The 21,800-nt window shown below is 41.6% G+C and overlaps 1 protein-coding gene across 3 annotated transcripts in view; it reads right to left on the bottom strand.

The window, feature by feature from the left end:
* The window catches only part of TAFA1 (TAFA chemokine like family member 1), a 485,626-nt gene extending 464,931 nt beyond the window's left edge, over positions 1-20,695 (bottom strand). For all 3 annotated transcript variants that reach the window (XR_015878473.1, XM_088473442.1, XM_088473441.1), the window contains exons 1-2: positions 20,311-20,695; positions 16,968-17,091 (exon numbers count right to left, since the gene is read on the bottom strand). Coding sequence is in view for 2 of the 3 variants with exons in the window: in XM_088473442.1 (XP_088329568.1) it covers positions 16,968-17,091; positions 20,311-20,319 (133 nt within the window). In the remaining variant the exon portion in view is untranslated. The remainder of the gene's footprint in view (positions 1-16,967; positions 17,092-20,310) is intronic.
* Between the last annotated feature and the right edge of the window lie 1,105 nt (positions 20,696-21,800).

Consider the following 21,800-nt stretch of genomic DNA (forward strand, 5'->3'; position numbering starts at 1 on the left):
TATTGCAAGTATTTAAAGGGTAATCAATTATTGCTGGGAGAAGGTGTTTTGGCAGGCAGGGTAGGAATGTCTGCATCTCAGCCTTTCTTCCAATAATTTACTTTTTCAACTTATCATTCCCAGTTAAGATTTGGGCTCTCTTAAATGCAGTGTGAAAAATTTCAGACTTGCCGAAATGCTGTTTGAGCTGTAATTAAATCAAGACATAACTTTGCAGACCTCCAGTGCTGCCCTTCAGCCCCAAAACTCCTTGTGCCAAAGACAACTCTCTTAGGGACCCATTTATCATTCCTTAAAGTTGGTGAAAACATTATTTTTCACCTACTTTTGAAGGATTGAAGTAATGGACCCATTCATTATAAAGGTAATGCAGTAGCTATCAGTAATGCATTATCACCAGCTTACCATTCATCCCCTACCAGTGTCGGACTGAGCAATAAGGGCCCACCAAGGAATGCAATGGCAGGGGACCAAGGTAAGGGGTGTAGTCATCCACCAGAGGTGGTGTTGTCAGCCACCACAGAGGGACTTGGCCAACCATTAGAGAGGAAATGCAAGAAAAGGACCCCTTTATAAAGTGGGGACAGGGGTGCGTCAGGACCACCCACTTTGATTGGCAGGGGGCTAATCTTGGTGTAGTTTCACACAGAAACAAACCAAGCACCAAGTTCATACATGATCCTACTCCACCCCTAGAGGATGGGGTGGGGACCTCAGGCAGTGGGCACCATCGGGGATTTCCCCTGTACACCTGTGGGCCAGTCTGACCCTGTCCCAGATACTGTCCGCAGTCCCCATAAGTGTCAATGAGGAATACTACCTGGCCTGTTGTAGTCATACCTGCCCACCCTCCCAGAATTTCCAGGAGACTCCCAATTTTGGGGGAGTTCTGCCGGCTCCCATAGGGACGGCATTCTGCCACTTCTGCAGTGTAGTTGGCAGTGTGGTGATCATTTAATTAGCTGTGAAGCTCCACAACCCCATCCCTCTGCCTCCCCTATTCTCCCAGAGAGAAGATCGGGGAAGTACAGTATGATTGTAATATGGGATAGGAGCATTGGCAGCTCGCTGATATTACCAATTGCTATCAGGGAGAAATAACCAGCTTACCATTATCCTCATCACCCAAATCATTTAGTGGGTAAGGATTTAGCAGTGACGAGTTATATGACACATGCACAGTGTATTAGGCTACAAAACACAGGGCAAGAGCAGGTAGGAGAGGCAGCTGTCTCATGCACAGTGAGGCTTGTATATGTAGACCCTACACTAAAGACATTACTAAGACAACTTTAATGTGAAGCCAGCACTTGGCCCCCCTATGCATACCTCCTGACTCTTCAAGTTGGAAAAGCTGGGACAAAAGTGCGCCCTGCCACTTCATGCATGAGAAGGGGGTGTGGTCATTTATCATGGGGGGCAGGGCTAGTGCTTTCACCTCTTCCCTGAAACTTCCTTTTGAATGCCGTGAGCCAGGGCTTACCATCGACTGGATTATCATTGATGGTCGATGGATGTTTTTTAACCATTGATGGTCAAACCATTGATGATTCGTAGCCACGCATGTACAGAGGAAAAGAGACTCCAGACATTTGCGCAGTACAGACAGCGATGGATTTTTCACTTCTGCATGTCCCCGAAATGTAGCCCAACACCACTGATTTTCCTGAGGTACAAGGGAAAATTGACAATATTGTTGCGCCAAAGGTGCCGGCTTAATGGTGGCACTTTGCGGGTATAATTTGTAATTGAATTCCCCCTCCCCCCCTCCATGGATTTAAAAGCATCTATTTAAAATTTTTATTAAGAAAGTATTATAAAAACATTTTTAAAAGGAAAATAAAAAAAGATCTTTGCTACATCCTAAATACTGTAATCTAAGTATTGTTATATAAGTGTTGGTAATAGAAATGTTGTGAATAAGATGTAGCTATTCCATCACATTCCTCCACTACAGTATTATATAATATGCTCCATGTATCAACCAAAGTAACTAGCATTTTATTATATAGTATGTTTTGATATGGCATGGCATATTATTGTATGGTAAGATATGATATGGTAAAGTATGGTATGATTTGGTATGGTAAAATATGGTATAGTATGGTAATGTATGGTATGGTATAGTAAGTTGTGTTATGATATGGTAAATTATGGTAAGGAAAGGTATGGTATGGGATTGTATGGTAAGGAATAGTACGTATAATATGGTATAACATAGTAAGCTATAGTATAATATGGTTATGTTAAGGTATGGTATGGTACGATTTGGCATGGTAAAGTATGGTATGTGAAATGGTAAGGCATGCTATGTTAAGGTATGGTAAAGTCTGATATAGTATGGTAAGGAATGGTATGGTATACTACAGTTAGCTATCCTCTGCAAATATAAGGTATGGTAAGGTATTGTAAGGTATGGTATGATATGGTAAGGCATGGTGTAGTATGGTAAGGAATGGTATGATATGGTAAGGCATGTTGTAGTATGGTAAGGAATGGTATAATATGGTAAGGCATGGTGTAGTATGGTAAGGTATGGTATGATATGGTAAGACATGGCATAGTATGGTAAGAAATGGTATGATATGGTAAGATATGGTGTAGTATGGTAAGGTATGGTATGATATGGTAAGGCATGTTGTAGTATGGTAAGGTATGGAATGATATGGTAAGGCATGGTGTAGTACGGTAAGGTATGGTATGATATGGTAAGGCATGGAATAGTATGGTAAGGCATGGTGTAGGATGGTTAGGTATGGTATGATATGGTAAGGCATGGTGTAGTATGGTTAGGTATGGTAAGTTATGGTGTAGTATGGTAAGCTATGGTATAGTATGATATGGTATAGGTTGATATTGTTAGGTATATTATGGTATAATATAGTATGGTAAGGTATGGTATGACATGATAAGGTATGGTAATATATGATATTGTATGGTAGGACATTGTATGGAATGGTATGGTATGGTAGGATATTGTATGGAATGGTATGGTATGGTATGGTAAGATATTGTATGGTTGTATGGAATGGTAAGGTGTGGTGTGTTGTTCAACATATGATGAGGAAGTACAATCAAACTGAACACTGACATAATAGTAGCTCCAACTATATTCTTCACGCTGGTCTCAATTCAAAAAGGGTTAACTTGTATATCTCTGTATAAGGCACTGTTGAAGTTAAACCTATTTATGTGAATAAGGAATCGTGTAATAGCTTGTGAAATCCTGTTGCGAGTAATTGTCAGTGCAACATGAAGTCCGCTGATATATAATGCCCAAGGTGTAATCAAAAATACATGCTTCAAACTAACAATCCATGTTGATAGAGGAACACTCAGGCACAGGGGACCTCCAAATGAATAATGTAAAAGTCCTTCGCGACTACAAATTCAGATGTTCCTCGACAAAAAGCAGCACGGTAATTACAGGGTTCTGTAAGTTTTCTGTCAAGCATAGAGAAGTCTTAACACAGCCAGTTGATCTTATTTAAGTTGATAAAAGGAATCTGGCTATTTGTTATAAGTCTGTTGCTCACATTTATATTCTCAGCCTCCCTACAGATCAGCAATCAGTGGTCAAAGTCGCCAGACACCAACCTTTCTTTGGGGTCCAACAGACGTTCATCTCCTTATAATCACTAAAATGATCTGAAGTTCTTTGCAGTCTTACTACATTATTTTCTTGGATAGAAATGCACAGGATTATTTAAAGTTATACTTATATATACTAGTTTCCATAACTTAACATCTTTAAGTTTAAGGTTAATAGTAAGGCAGTAAAGGACACCAGTGGCAAACGCAGGATTTCTAGAGGGGGGTTTCCAAATGCTTGATGTTAGAGTGAGTGTGGCCAGTCCATGAAGAGGGTAGAATTAGCACTTATCCAGCTTTAATATGCATCATACAAAGTGTATTGTGTATCATAATTCCAGCATGTACAGGACTAGCGATCATAATAAGCCATTAAATGCGGCAGTATGGCCATCCTGCCTAAGCCGAATGTTTTTATTTTAGATGTGGGCACCATTCCAGAGTATTAGAGCAAGACCGGGAGTTTGGGAGTAAAATAGCACTGCCCTGGACATATATGTACATATTGGGCTCTATAGCAGCACATCAGTGAATGTTTTCCAGATCTCCTAGTTGATGCACAGGTTATTTATTACTGGCTGATACATGTTAAAAGATCCACAGGTGGTACTAATTATTTAATTTGTGATACTAAGAATAACATGCAGCACTTGTAAAATTCTATTATATTACTATTTCTATGGTAGTCATGGTGTGGGCTGGGGAGGGGGGTTTCCAGGCAGAAGGAAACCCCCCCTGCGTTTGCCTATGGACACTGGGCCTGGTACAGCAATGCACTGCTGATTGCAGATTCCCGATCATAAAGAATCTGCGCATACGAGTGTGCAGAACTCTTCTATGCCTCTGCCTGATTGACAGGCAGAGGCATTTAAGGGGTGGTGCGGGGGCGAAGTTGGCCGCCGTTCCCGGAAACGGGAGTGGCAAGCTCAGAGAACACAGTGTCTCAGAAGCCAGCCAGCCTGAATAAACTTCTTTAGCTGGCTGGTGGCCCGAGCCATCCACTATCGTGACCATTGACCACCGATGGTCACGATGGTGATCCCAGCTTGCCTCCGTCGCAGTGCTGGGATCGCAAATGCAGCAGGGGGCGTCATACACCTCCTGCTGCATTTGCATAATAGCAAGAAAGTAATGCCTGCGTGCAGCTTTGCAATTGCGATCCTTGCTGAATTACCACCACTATGTATTCCAACTGGTGCTCGAGATGAATATTAAAGTGACTGCAGACAATTACATAAAATCACTGTTACTAATAGAGGAGATATCATGGATCTGCATGCACTACAGACTCGATGATACTCACCAGTCCCATACATCGGTTTGGGGACAACTAAGCTCTGAACACTGAAAGCTTTGGCGCTTTACTGCTGGAACTGACACCATCTTCAGATGAGCTCCACTTTTTCCTATTGAAAGGGGATCCAGTTTGCCAAGATGGATCCCTTCAGATCCCTCCGCCTCCCCCGGACCACACCATGCGCTTCCGTCACCTCAGATCACTAGTAAGGCCGGGTACACATCAGAACGATGTGTATCAGAACCAACCCAACACTGCACGATCCGATGTACCACCGCACGATATGTCTTGCATTCACTTGCATGCGGTCGTCAGCAACATCGTCGCATCTGACATGCAGCACATCAGATGGGACAATGTTGCTGATGATGCATGTGAACGGACAATTGAGGGTACACACTCAGAGATATGGAAGATATATCATTCCAATCCACGTCGGAACGATATATCGTCCAATGATGTGTACCTGGCCTAACACTGCCAGGACGAATCTGGCAGAGTGAACTTTTGTCGCTCCTAGTCAGCAGCGAAAGTGACCGTGATAAGGATTGAGAGATAGCTGCTTTTGGAAGCAGATGCCACTACACCAGAGCAATACTGAATTACCCTGTCGCAGAGTCAGATCCATAGATTACTGAAAAAACTCCTTCATCCTTTTATGGTAAGCTTTTTCTAGCTCTCTTAAACCTGGTGCAGGAAGATATACCTTAGCCCTGTCTAAGCACACAGTGTAATTCTGAGGCTGCAGGTTCCACTAATGGCACATTTAACTAATGAGGACAGTAGACTTACATCAGGGGTCTTCAACCTTGGCCCTCCAGCTGCTGTGGAACTAAACATCCCAGCATGCACTGCCATAGTTTTAGCATGCTGTTATATCAAAAAGGTGGCAGTGTATGCTGGGATGTGTAGTTCCACAGCAGCTGGAGGGCCATGGTTGAAGACCCCTGACTTACATAGTCAGTGCTTAGGATAAGTATGTCAGGTTACAGGCACAGTAGCAGAGGACGGAGTTGGGTAGGCAGGTATTAAAGCTCTTTAGAAATTCCCTGGATTCTTGAAACAGATCTGTCTGAACTTTCTATCATTTGATGGATCGCCAGCTGCAGAAAACTTCTGGGGTTTGAAGATTTCCAGAAGTGTGCTCTGGAAGTGAAATAATTAAAAGCTTAACTAATGAGAACCAGACAAAACGAATGTGCTGTTCAGTGCTACCCAGGATTACGAACTATTGCTAATAAGTGCTAATGTGATATCACTATCTAGGTCAGTGTTCTGATATAATGGTAAGCATTCTTGGTTTGATGCCAATTAGGGTGCTATCTGTGTGGAGGTTTTTTATCTTTCAACAGTGTTTGCATGGTGCCCTCCGGATGTCCGGCTTTCTCTCAGGGGGCAGGATGTACTAAAGGGTGAAATGCAGTCAAAACTCCAAAAACACCCGTTTTCTGAGTTTTGGCCTTATTTCCATATGTTCTAATGCCCTCATTCACACCCACTCGCGAGCGGCTGTCCGCTCGCAAGTGGGTCGATGGTCCCCAATGCGCATGCGCACGACGGAGGGAGCTCCGTTGTGCGCATGCGCGAGACCCGACGAGCGAAGGACTTTCCTTCGCTCGGAGTGTCTCATCAAAGGGGGCGTGCTGTCGATGGTGACTGACAGCACGCCCCCTTTGGTGGGCGTGCCGGGGGCGTGCCTGCCAGACATAGGCGTTCCCAAGGGAACGCCTACCGTCTGAAGCCGGCCCCACTGCGAGCAACAGCTTTTTCAACAGCTTTTTCAACCGCAAAATCACTCCTGGCCTTGCGGTTGAAAAACCCAACCGCAGGCTGTTGCTCGCAGTTTCGATGGTCGCGATGGTCAAGACCATCGCGACCATCATCCTGCACGCTCGTATATGCTGTGGGTGGTGACCCACAGCTATACGAGCGTCCAGGAGGACGCTCCATATTAATGGAGGTGGACCCTGATTCAGAGCAAGCGCTCTGGTCAGAGCATCCGGCTCTGAATCAGGGCCTAAAGCTCCAGAATGCAATACATTACGGAGCTTAGGCCCGGTAGTAAATACTTTAGGTAGGGAAATCAGACTGTGAATTGCACTAGAGCAAGGTTTTATATACCACAGTAAATACTCTGATGTGCAGGATACATTGATGTTATATATATTAATGATAATAATATTTACCAATGCACACAGCTTAGAGAAAACAGTACTGTATACACCAGTTATCCATGGCTGATGCACTGAGCAAGCTCAGTTTAAAATCCTTCTAGTAATCATTCAATGTTTTTTATTAGCCCAATATAAAGGAATTAATTGTCCTATTTCAGAGTGTTCATGATCTTTGGCTGAGCCAGCTCAATGATTTAGCTAACCCAATCAAGCTCAGTTAAAGGAAAATTGGGTTTATTAGCTTAATTAGCCCACCAGGCAATTTTTTGGCATATGATCAGAAGACAGTATAGCATGTATCCAATCCTGGCTATTACTTGTCTCCACTTATATTCTTATGCTTAATACACATTTCCTAAAGACATAGATAGAGGCATATGTACTGAAAAAAATCACGGAAGTGCCAAATTTTTTTCTTATACATCACAGCGAGGTAATCATTTTTTATATGATTATCTCCGCTATGTACTAAATGTAACTTGCAGGGACAGCGATAGCGATAACCGCTGCCCTTAAGAGTTACATATTGGGGGTATTGGAAGAGTCTTTGACATTTTTGAAAGACTCCTCCTGGGAAACTGAGAATGGGCATGCACACAGTTATATCCCAAATTAAAATGTTGTAGACATGCAGATAGAGGATCAAACTGATACCAGACTTATGGAATTTCTCTGGTCCACCAAATTTTTCAGTATGCAGTGACCGGAAAATTAACTCATTCTGTGTCAGGAACTCCACCAGAGCGTCCTACTTCATATGTATTGGGTTATTTTTATTTCCTATGGATTACATCTTCTTGGAAGAGACAGAACGGTGCGGTGTGGGACAAGAGAGAAAGAACAATGGGGTGAATGAAAAGAGAGAGAGAATGATGGGGTGTGGGAGAGAAAGAACAATGGGGTGAATGAAAAGAGAGACAGAACGGTGGGGTGCGGGACGAGAGAAAGAACAATGGGGTGGAGGAAGAGAGAGAGAACAGAGGGGTGGGGAAAGAGAGAGAGAGAGAGATAGAACAGTGGGGTGAGGGAAAAGAGAGAGAGAACAGTGGGGTGAGGAAAGAGAGAGAGAGAGAACAGTGGGGTATGGGATGAGAGAAAGAACAATGGGGTGGGGGAAGAGATAGAGAATAGTGGGGTGGGGGAAGAGAGAGAGATGGAACAGTGGGGTGGCGGAAGAGATAGAGAACAGTGGGGTGGGTAAGAGAGAGGGATAGAACAGTGGGGTGGCGGAAAAAGAGAGAGAAAGATAGAACAGTGGGGTGAGGAAAGAGAGAGAATGGTGGAGTGTGGGACGAGAGAAAGAACAATGTGGTAGAGGAAGATAGAGAGAACAGTGGGGTGGGGAAGAGAAAGAAGAATGGGGTAGGGTACGTAAGAGAGTTAGAACAGTGGCTTGGGAGAGGGCGAGAACAGTGAGGTGGGGGAAGGGAGAGAGAGAACAGGGAGTAGGGTGAAGGAAGAGAAAAGAGAGAAGGAAGAAAGAGAATACAGAAAGAGTGAGAGAAAAGGGGGTGGGGTGGGGAAAAAGACAGAGAATGAATTGAGAGAGTGAGAACAGTGGGTGGGGAAAGGGAGAGAACATAGAGAGAGAGAGAGAGAGAGAGAGAGAGAGAGAGAGAAGGGAGTGGGGAAGAGAGAGACAAAGACAGAGAAAGAACATGTTTGTGGGGAAAAAAGAGAATGAATGAAGAGATAGAGAGAGAGAACAGTGAGGTGGGGGAACAGAGAAAGAGAGAGCAATGGTGTGTGGGAAGGGAGAGAACATTGAGGTGGTGGAAAGGAGAGAACAGTGCAGTAGGGGAAGGGAGAGAGAGAACAGGGAGTAAGGTGAAGAAAGAGAAAAGGGGAAGAAGGAAAAAAGAGAGAATGGATGAAGAGAGAGGGAAAAAAGAGGTGGTGGGGAAGAGAGAGAGAAAGAGGAAAGAGGGAGGGAACAGAGGTTTGGGAGAAGGGAGAGGAAGAGAACAGGCAGTGGGGGAAGAGAGTAAGAGAGAGCAATTGGGTGGGGGAAGGGAGAGAACAGTGATGAGGGGGAAGGGAGAGAGAGAACAGGGAGTATGGTGAAGAAAGAGAAAAGGGTGAGAGGGAAGAAAGAGATAATGGAGAAAGAGAGAGAGAGAACAGGGGGTTGAGTTGGGGAAAAGAGAGAGAATGGATTAAGAGAGAGAGGGGGTGGTTGGGAAAGTAAGAGAGAGAAACAGAGAGAGAGAGAGCAAGGTGGTGTTAAAACAGAAAATGAATGAAGAGAGAGAGAGAACAAGGAGTGGTAGGTAAGACCAAGAAGAGATGAAGAGAGAGAGGGGAAAGAGAGGGAACAGAGGTTTGGGAGAAGGAAGAGAGAGAGAACAGGGAGTGGGTGAAGAGAAAGAGTGAGAATGAGGGTGGAGGGGAGAGAAAAAGAAAAAGAGAGAATCTGGAAGGTCGAGGGCCCCAGCAAAATTTGTTTAGGTAAATACAAACATCCTTTATCTTCCCCTGTAAGAGATCAAATGGGAATCTGCTTTCCTGACATGGACTGATTGCAAATATCAAATAAATAATGCTAACAGCAGCCACACTAATAATAGCAATAGTATGGGCAGGAAGTAGCAAGATGCATAATCATCATCATCATCATCATCGCCAGTTTGCAGAGATGAAGACCCGCAAGTGACCTGCATCCTGACATTCATATATGACTCTTGTGGTGGTCTGCATGGGATGTATTTTGCATGAACCCATCATTATTGTACTTAGTCCATGCTTACACATTCCCTGTCCCACCTCTCTAACTCTCCATGAGCTGCTCCATGCACAATTACTGTTTATTTTCTGAATTTAAGAGATTGAATAAAACAAAAATGAACATGGTACAGTATGTGAAAAGATTTGTGCACCCCATCAGTCCGTATTAGCAACACCTCCTTTTGCAGAAATCACCATTTCCAAACATTTATTGTAGTCGGCTGAGAGTCTTTCTGTTCTGGCTGCAGGAATTCCCCCCACTCTTCCCTGCAGAACACCCTTAGTTACGCACATTGACGCAGTATTTGAGATCTCCCCATGGGTTCCTAATTATATTTAAGACTGGGAACTGCAAGGTCCTTCCAAAACCATCTTTCATTCCTGTAAGTCCTTCTTTGTTGATTTTGAATTATGTTTTGGACCATTATCCGGATCAAATATCCAGTCTCAATTTATTCAATGACTGAGGCCATTAGCTTCAAGGATTTGCTGATAGTTAGATGACTCTATTCTTCTTCTTCCATCTGGACAATATTTAATGTACCACTGGCTTCCACACAACCTTGGGTCACATTCTTCACCTGTATGTATCTTTTGTGGTTGTGGACAAATGTATAATGTTTGTTTCATCATTCCACACTATAGAACTTTGTCCAGAAAAACCTCCTGTCTTATCCATGTATAGGTTTGCATACTCCAGATTTTGACTTTTGCAATGAAGTCCTAGGATAGGATTCCTTCTGAGAACCCTGCTGTGCTGGTCATTCCTGTATGCTGTTCTGTAAACCTGTGGACCACTACACCACATTCAGCTGGACCTTTCCTCAGCGATATGGGATGTATGCTTTGCATATCTGACCAGTGTATAATACATTTATGAGAGCTTTTCTATCAGAGCCTTTTCTGGGTTGTCTTGACCTAAACAGTTCCACTTAATGTCAATTTAATAACGATGTAACTAACAGTGAAAGTTCCAACATGGAAGCATTCCGATGTTTGGCATAGCACTGGTAACAGTCCAATTCTCTCAATGTTTAGGCACACAAAAAAATGGAAAAAATAAGCCCACCCTTGACTTGCCCAAAACCCATTCCAATCACCCAAAAATGCACAATTTTGGGTGAAACTCTGCCCACCTTCCCCCTTGGAGGTCCAAGAATCCATACTGTCCATCAAAAACGGGACAGTTGGTAGGTACAATCAGTCAATTATCTTTATTATCCTCAAACAGTTGCAGTGAGTGCACATGACTGCTGAATGTAGCCCAACATCATGGTAGGTTAGATGGGTGAGACCATTTATTCAACTCAAGAATTGTCTCCATGACTTAATTTTAGACATAATGACGGCAATTCAATTCTCTGCGATGTGCCGCTGGGCTTAATCCTGATGCCTGGCTGAGCAGATATCAGCCATATATGGTAGTGCCAACATCACAAAATTTCTCTGGCACCTCTATTGGGTGTGAGGAACACTTGCAATGTCAGCCGGCACCATGTGTCATTCCAAAAGAACACATTGCGTCCATCACATTGAATTGAATTCCAGCCAATGGGGTAAATTTACTATAGTGCGGGTTTTTAGAAGTGGAGATGTTGCCCATAGCAACCAATCGGTTTCTAGCTATTATCTCCTAGAAGGTGCTAGATAAATGTTAAGTAGAATCTGATTGGTTGCTATGGGCAACATCTGAACTTCTAAAAACCCGCACTTTAGCAAATATACACCAATTAGTCAATAAAGTTTTAAAGCCTTAGATAAAAGTATTAACCAATAAACTGGAAGGTTACCCAAACTCTAGCACATGCCAAATTTAGTGTTTTATTTTATTACAATCTGTTACATTCAGTAAATAAATAGCAATTGCGCACTAAAATTGGCAGAAATAGGCCAAGCTTCTGTTTCTGTACAGTATCTGTTCCCTTGTATAAATTCACAATAAAACATCCTAATAAGCGTCATCTTGCCGTGTCAGTTATGAAAAATGTAGAGGAAGAATAAAATTGCCAATTTTCTAATTAGCTAATAACACATTATTCCTGTAGTAGCGTTATAATTGCTCATTATGTCACTCTCAGATAGAGTGTCTTACCTATTCCTGCATTATTTCCGTGAATGTGATCATTTTGTCATCCGAAGACTTTTGGGAATAATGTCAGATTATGCCACTAACTCAGTGACAAAATGTATCTGTTGTGTTTGTCTTTTGACGACTGTTAATCAACTGATTGATATTATATGTTCTTTTTTTTTTATTATTACTGCATGTTGTAATCTTGTTTAAAGAGTGACTAAATGAAAGTAATGACCCATTCTCAATAGCTTTAAAATGACAAATGCGATATAGATACAACCAAAGTGGAATTCATTAAAACACAGACGGCTTTTCCAGTTAACATAGTAAACAAAATAGTAGCGTTATCAGGGTGGAACGTGTTAAGTGGCTAGAAGTGAGGGAGTCTGGGTAAAACATGGATCCCATTAAAACATTTCAGGTCTGCTGAATATTTTTTTCCTGCGAGAACCATTACTTTCTCTTCAGGCCCGGAACATCTGAATGATGTGAACTGATCGTGAAATTCCACACATCTGTCAGTGTAGTGGATTATTTCTTGAGAGACTGAAATTGGCTGCCTGGGATCAGTGCCCCATCAATCTTACTCATGTAGGGTATAGAATAGCTGCCTAAAAGAGGCACGCTGGAGAGAGGGAGAGCAGTGCTTCTGCTAAACAGGGGATGAAGCCGGTGTAGCAGATTCTCTCTATCTGCATCCCAGCCATGAGTGAAAGCCATGTCATTTTTCACATTCCCCCAGTACTTGGTATGCACTTAGCGTCTTACTGCTCTGGCTTCATAAAGGAGGTAATTTTTCAGGCTTAGGCAAATGCCGCGCTGCATGTCTACTTGTTTCCCATTCTGCTCAGATAATGCCACTTGTCCAGGCTTCATTTTACAAACTGGAGCTCTGCCTTTTCCTATTGGTAACACATGTTTATTTATTGGGAGGAGATGTATGGATGAGGAGATTTATGAAGCAGAGGGGCTCTGTAGTATTCATCTGGGAGCACAAGGTCTTCCTTGGCAGAAGGCCAGGCTCACTCTTAATATTGGCGCTATATGACAAATTCACTGTTAGTAAAAGGACATCCCACCATCCTGTATCTTTTTTCTTAACCCACTTCATTTTCTCTATCCAGCATTTGGCGAGGGCTTCCTTCACCTGACGACCATGTTGTTTCCCTTCAGTGGGGTCCTTACAAATTATGGGGACCTCTACTGGCTGACATACACAATGACTTCTGAGAAGGCTTAAAATGAAGCCAGCATTCTTCCCAGTCCAAACTGTCACCTCTAGCCCTCCCTCCTCCAGGGTCTATAAACCACTGGATCAGCAGATATTCCCACTAGTCACAAGTACAGAGACACTGATGAACTAACAAGCAGCAAAGGCCCCAGGAAAGAAACCTCATTAAAATACTGATATCTGCCAACCCCCCCCCCCCAAACAAAAAAAAAATAATAAAAATTTCAAATAAAATAAAGAATAAAAAAAAAAATAACCTATATATATATATGGGGGGGGCTTGCTTAAATAATAAATATAATGAGTCCACACTTCTATCCAGTCTTTAAATCTCAGCCATATGGCCGAAAGAATGTATCTCCATCACAAGAAGCTGGTCATTAAGTAGATTGGTTTCCATATATGGGTATCATGGTATCTAAACAGTAGCTAGGTGGCAGGACATATAAGCCAGTCACACAAATACTTCCAGTGACTCCCTGGAAAGTTTTTTCTTTTATCACAGACTAGTGGATTAAGCCACCTGCCTACACTATACATGGCGAAATACACGTATATTCAGAATACACAACAATTTCACTCCATATATTATATAATAATAATAATAATAATGTAAAACTACTTCAGAAATTTCTTCTTCTGGTTCTCCATGTCACCTTAACTTGTCATAATACATAAATCATCCGCAGCCGAGGTCAATGGGAATACAGTCCAATTGCTGCAAATGGGTTGGACGTGACTGGTATTATCTGCAACGAACCCTTGCTTGACATAGGGCCTGATTCAGCAAGGAGCGCAGTTGCTAATACGCACGCAATCGGCTGATTGTTGCATACTACACATGCATCGTTGTGCGCAAACCAGCCACTGTGATCGGGACTGCGATCGCAAGGACTTTGCAGACCCATCTTAAAGTGATTGACAGGAAGTGCCATTTGTGGGTGGTGACGGGAGGGTGGTTGGCAAAACGCAGGCGTGCTGGTGCGTTTGAACGCCGTTGCAGGGGCATGCATACATTATCCACCGCGATGCCCTACGCAGTCTGAGGCCTGATAGCGTGCGCTGAAGTTAGCAATCTCTGAGTAAGGTCAGACCTTTTGCAAGTGTGCATGAGGCTGCGATGGTACCGATGTTTTCACAGTCTTTCTAAACATTACGGATGTGTGTAAGATAAAGTGGGTGTCCTTATGAAGTGCAACGGCGACATGGCGATCGCAATGGATTAGCATACTATCGCAATTGAACTGCGTGTGTAATCGCTATTGCATTCGCAGTTGCGTTCCGTAGTGAGTCATGCCCATAGTCGGTTATCTGATCGTTCTTGTGAAATATCAACAACGCGTTCTGTAGGACATTTTAAGTAGTGGGTGAATGAAAGGAAGTAAAGTTTCTTACAGAGTAATTTACATTACTGATAATAAGGAGAAATAACAGGCAGTACTTATAGCTACATTAATAACACGTCAGAACAGAAATAGTGACACCGTCTTCAGAAAATGTTTGATCATTAAGGGGCCAAAACAAACAGCTGAAGGGAAATACTAGCATCACCGAACCTAACGCAAGTCTATGACGAGTATTCATCCAAATCTGAGCAGATATGACATGTCACTAGAGCACATTTATAACATCAAAAATGTAAAATAAATAACATGCCAGTCAACTTTGTGTCCTGTAGCCCCTTATGTGTGTAATGGGTTCTAGGTACCATTCACGCCTGCAGCTTTTACCCAACGCAATGTTCATCTACCAAATGATGTATCAATTTATAAGGAGTTAAACATATGTTTACATTTGTATCATACTTTTAATAAATGTTACTCTGATATACAGTAGCCAGATAGTTATACTTATACTAGATAGATGACATGTACAGGATATATGGATAGATAGATAGATAGATAGATAGATAGATAGATAGATAGATAGATAGATAGAAATGAGATAGATAGATAGATAGATAGATAGATAGCTTGATAGATAGATATGAGATAGATAGAAATGAGATAGATAGATAGATAGATAGATAGATAGATAGATAGATAGATAGATAGATAGATATGAGATAGATAGATAGATAGATAGATAGATAGATAGATAGGAGATAGATATATAGATAGATAGCTTGATAGATAGATATGAGATAGATAGAAATGAGAAAGATAGATAGATAGATAGATAGATAGATAGATAGATAGATAGATATGAGATAGATAGATATGTTTAATAGAGCAAACTGTTAATTTTAGTTAGATTAAGTAGTCTAAAGTATTCCATAATCTTTCCAGAGGTTCCCAGGGGTAGGTTGAGAACTATAGAAATTATTTGAGTATTTCTAAGACATATAAAGAGACAAAACCATATAGACACTATTATAGGTAAGTAAAGGTACACTACAAAATGTAACTGGGTTTCCTTGGGTGTGTGTGTACCCATTTAATGTCCGTGCAGGATGTTTCATTTATTCTTCACCCCTGTAAAACATTGCCCGCCACACGTAATTATAAACTCAGTTGACCAGAGACAAAGAGGTATGTGTGGTACTGTATAAAACTTCCAGCATTATTTTCAGATAAAGCGAATATAAGTTCACCTTAGAAAGCCCAAAGGACAACACAAAAGAAGAATATAAATGGAAACAATGCCCAGACCTTTTATACTAAATCACCTTTCTTTTCCCTCCATTTTACTCTTCCCACAAACAATTGTCAACTGAAGTATTTTTCTGTGAATAAAAACACCCCAGGCATGCACGCTTTGTGGCAGCACCAGCTTCCCAAGTAACTTGTGTGTGTGTGTTTTTTGTTATACAAAGCAGACCTCCCCTATGCTATGGGCAGTCACGTGGCCCCATCAATCCACTTCAAACTTTTTTAACACAACAAAAATTTACAATATCCTGATCTTAGAAGAATGTGTTTAAAACTTTAAACTGCACTAAAACCAATTCTTTTCACCAAAATATCATTTAGAAAGATGAGACAGTTATTTTTTGCTGCACAATAATCATTTACAACAATTACAAAAAACAAATATAGAAATACAGTTCTTTAGTTACAGATATTTTGCAGTTGATTACACCATGGGACTGAGGGACTGTTACTGACCAACACTCAAGTTTGTGTAGTTATGTCAAAGTTTGTACACATCGCTCTAAATAGGCTTCACGTGAAATTTTAAAGTGACCATTTGTGCCAATTTTACTCTGTGTTGGTCAACTGGGTCTTTGATGCCAAGAGATATATTCACTGACTACTCTTAAAATCTAATCGTATGTTTAGACAACTGATTAAAACTGTGTTGCAGACTTCAACAGTCCACTTTGTATATCTTTACTGAGCAAAACACTTGGGTAGCAGAACTACCCCCAATAACTCTATAGGTCAGAGGTTCCCAAATGCGGTCATCAAGGCTCCCCAGCAGTCCAGGTTTTAGAGTTATCCATGGTTGAGCATAGGTGGTTAAATCAACTGGACTGAGGTACTAATTAAGTCACCTGTGCTCAACCATGGATATCCCTAAAATCTGAACTGTTGGGGAGCCTTGAGGACCGCGTTTAGGAAGCTCTGCTTAAGGTCAAAATTAAGTTTAAAGGTCTCGGTTGGGCACATATATTTGACAAAGGATTATCAGGTCCTCTTCCCAAGAGGTTCTGCAGCAGCTGAGGCCTTCTGGTCAGAGTCACTAGTTTATTTATAATAAAATACCAATTAAAGGTTAATATAGAGACATAAGGCAATGATAATCTTGCAACAACTGGACAGAAGTTCTTAAAAGACAACTGCTAGGTAAAACACAGCTAAAGCATGGTCGATACCTTTTATGCATCATACTGTACCCAGTGATGGGAGACAGAGGAGTCTAAGCAGGTCTTACCTGGCCGGTGCAGATGATGTTGTTGGAAGCTCTGCTGATGGAGAGACCCGTGACAGAGCAATAGCACGCAGGCACTTATCCACAAATACACGACCCAAGACATTGCAAAGACCATCGCCATTCTCTAAAGGAAACGCAGACATGAATTATTACCCTGACCCTTCACTTAAGGGAGGTTCTGAATGATAACAATTAGATCATGCAGTGAATGTAGCAGCGCCCTGCTTTAGCACACCACACATTATAGCAGGAAGGTTAAGAGCGAAGGAAGAGCCCAGGAGAAAGTCAGGCCAGCAGGGACAGCTGAACCATTTAGCAGTACAAATGGCTGTCTAATAAACTAGCTGGCTGCAATTTTATGTCATGAATTTATGACCTGAAAATAAATATATAATAATGATATTTTCTGCACATCAATTAGAACTTTGATGTCCTCTATATGCCTGGGAGTTATACAGGCACAGATCACTTGCCATTGATTTATATATAAAGTACATGTAGAGACTATATATATACATATCTATCTATATATATATATATATATATATATATACACACATGTGCACACACATTATATAGATATATATATATATATATATAGGCACACATACACATATAGGCACATACATGTGCACACATACATGATTATTTATATATATATATATATATATATATATATATAAATATACATTACAGTATACAGTATGTCATTCTTGAGTTTAAATACATTGTATGGCAACACAACTGGACAGTTCTATCATGTTTTACACCCTGAGATGACCAAACGTACAGACAGTAACACTAGGTGATATTTTAATATTTTAATATTGTTTACAATGTTACCAGAATAAATACCCAGCCAAAATTGGCACCTGCACTACTTTCACATTGCACAGGACTGTATTACTGCTCTCAGACGCAGCCACAGTCTTCAATAAAAGACTATTTCCCACAGATCACTTGGTATAATGTTTTTTTTTTATATATATCATCCAGTTAATCATCCTTCAGACACCCACCATATTCAGCCAATCACACCATTGTGGTCCCTTACTGAATAGTACATACAGAGGGAAGGTGTCTCACTGAGGGGAATGGCGTGCTGGGTGAGAGGGTACAGTTTTCATTCACTTGTAAGAAAACCCAAAACCTCCCAAAGACAGTGGGGTCATTTACCTACTATTGAATGGAGAGCGTTTTGTGTAGTAATAGGTTATTAATATTATATGTTATGAGTATTAGATGTTATTCTGATTGATGTTTAATGACATACAGTATATATGCTATCACATTTACACTATAATGTATAAAGATGATGTGGTTGGGCACACCTATATCGAAATACATACCTATTATACTGTAAAAACACACACACACACACACACACACACACACACACACACACACACACACACACACACACACACACACACACACTGCTGAAAACATAATGATCTCGCCCCATCCAGACGGTATAGAGCACCGACTGACGTGTTTAGTAAATACTTATGTACTGTATTATTAGGTAATGTCAGAAGGGGTGCCCACACCTTGTACCATGCACAGGACACAGGAACTGAGGCACAGGGCTGCATGAAGTTGTCCACTTAGAAGTTGTCGAGGTTTTAACCTGCAGCAAAAGCATTCCTGTGCCTGACATGTGCATAACTGGCCATGTACATTGTGCCCTATATTAATAGCAGGTAGTTACAGACTTATAATATTGCTAAGGCTATTGTAGGGTGTCCAAGTCCAGCAGCTTGCCCCGTATCCCCAGCAGCTTTCCCCCATGTCACACACTGCCCCATTGCCCCCATTAGACCCACTGCCCTATTACACACACTTTCCCCCAGCACACTCACTGTCCTCATTACACACACTGCCCCTATGCACACACTGCCCCATAACACCTATGCACACATTGCCCCCATTACACAAACTACCCCATTACACACACTGCCCCTATGCACACACTGCCCCATTACACCTATGCACACATTGCCCCATTACACACACTGCCCCTATGCACACACTGCCCCATAACACCTATGCACACATTCCCCCATTACACAAACTACCCCATTACACACATTGCCTCTATGCCCCCATTGCCCCCATTACACAAACTGCCCCATTACACACATTGGCCCTATGCACACATTACCCCATAACACCTATGCACACATTGCCCCATTACACAACCTGCCCCATTACACACATTGGCCCTATGCACACATTGCCCACATAACACACACTGCCCCATTACACCTATGCACACATTGCCCCAATTACACAAACTGCCCCATTACACACATTGCCCCTATGCACACATTGCCCCCATTACACACACTGCCCCATAACACGTATGCACACATTGCCCCCATTACACACACTGTCTCTATGCACACATTGCCCCATAACACACACATTGTCCCATTATACACACTGATTCTATGCACACATTGCCCCCATTACACACCCTGCCTCCAATACAAACACTGCCCCATAACACACATTGCCCCATTATACACACTGCTACCCATTACACTGTCCCTCATTAAACACACTGACCCCAAGACACGAAAACTGCCCCCAATACACACACTGCCCCCAAAACACGAAAACTGCCCCAATACACACAGTGCCCACAATACACACACGGTTCCCCATTACACTCTAAGCCCCATTACATACACTGTCCCCCATTCCTCACACTGTCCCCCATTACACTCTCTGCCCCATTACATACACTGTCCCCCATTCCTCACACTGTACCCCCTATATTGCTTTCCCTGACCCTCTATCATTTCTGATCGATATTCCTACACAAGCACGTCTACCGACTGTAAAGGGACTTTACCTTCCTGCTACATTTTATATTACAGCTAATAGTATATTATTATTGCTACATTGTATATTATTATTGCTAATAGTATATTATCGCCACATTGTACATTATTTTTATTATTGCCACAGTGTGCATTGTTATCGCCACATAGTAAGATTGCTTCAGTACATTATTATTGCTACATTGTATATTATTGCCACGTAGTATATTCTTGTTTCATGTATATTATTAATACTATTGTTGCTTTTCTATATTATTAAAGCTACGTTGTATAGTATTACAACTTTGTAAGTTATTTGTGCTACATTGGTTATTATTATTGCTACATTGTATATTATTGATACGTAGTAAATTATTATTGTTACATGCTGTAGTATATTATTGCTACAATACATTGTATATTATCAATACATACTGTAGTATACTATTGCTACATACTGCGTTCTTATTGTCATCAGATGACTTTTGCATTTGCAGCCCTCTAAAGCCTCTTACCTGAATCATCCAGCCAGGGGCAGGGAGTGCCAGGGGGGCTCATTGGAACGATCTCACACTTTGTTAAAAAAAATCCATTGGCAGCAGAATAAAAAGCCTTATAGAGCCGGCTTCCCAAATAATGCTCCTCTTTCCCGGGGTTCACAGGGCTGTGTGCGCTCCTACAGTGTGTGCACAGGGGGACAGAGACATCACAGATCTGACTCTGCTGCCAGCACGGACCTGGAGGGGTGCAGCTGGCTCATTGTGCCCCCTCACTGGCACCTGGCTGTGCACCCCTGTAGTGGGGGCGTGTGGTGATAACAGGACTGGTCCTCTCCTTCCAGCTGTAAATGGAGCTCAGTGCAGAGGAGGCAGCCAGACAGTCCTGAGCTGCTGCTGCTGCTGCCTGTACTGGGAGTGTGGTGACTTCCCTATGCATTCCTCCTTTAGAAGGTAGTGTATGTCTTAAAGAGACAGCAACTTATCCCTCTATGTGACTGCCCAGAAAACGTACCATGTCTCCCTCACACTAATCCAGTCCTCTGCCAGACATATGAGGTGTAATATATATATATATATATATATATATATATATATGTGTGTACATATATATATATATATATATATATATATATATATACGTATACACACAAACAAAAATATATAATAGTATTTATGGTATAGATATATGCATGCATACACATAATGTACATGTTAAGTTATGTTAGCACTCTCCCATTGTATACATTATATGCAAACGTTACATTCTTCTGTATTTATCAAAACAGATACAGTAATTTGTATTTATAATATAATCTCTTACAGCATATGCTGCTGGGTTACATTAAGGAGAGGGGTTGATGGGGGTAAATCCCCGCTAGGTAATTGGGCAATCTTATGATTAGTTTCAATTACAAGTGAATGGGCATTTTGTATTGAAAAAAAATCTATACTTTCAACTTGAATGCCATTTCCCTGAGTGAGAGGAGCTTCCTCTTAATGCACCATGTGATTGGCTGAATATGGAGAGTGTCTGAAGAATGATTAATGGTTGACATAAAAGTATATTATAGCAGGTGATTTCAAGAGGAGGAAACCTGCTGCATCTGAGGGTAGTGTTACACTCCAGTTCTGGCTGTGCCTAAATTAAGGTTGTTTTTAACCACCGATGTTTGAAGCTGAAATCCAAACATTTTGTGGGCACTTTGCAAACATAAATACATATACAGATATTAAATGAGCGACTGTGAGAAAGTATTTTTCCATATCCCACGCTGTTGTGGCACAATGAAAAATTTAGGATATAATGTGACAAAATATATGGTTTACATTTTATTCCAGGTACCAAGGACTGTGGTAGTGAACAATGGTCTTGATTCATTACGGATTCCTGTTGCGATCGCAGCTGCCATTACGCATACAGTTCTGCTGCAAAAATATGCAATTGCTCACCCGGCATAGAGATGCCCACTAACGCTTCCACACATCCATAGGACCTCGTAATTCTG

Source organism: Taudactylus pleione, unplaced genomic scaffold (genome assembly GCF_031769625.1).
Source record: "Taudactylus pleione unplaced genomic scaffold, aTauple2 ptg000135l, whole genome shotgun sequence".
Lineage (NCBI taxonomy): Eukaryota > Metazoa > Chordata > Amphibia > Anura > Myobatrachidae > Taudactylus > Taudactylus pleione.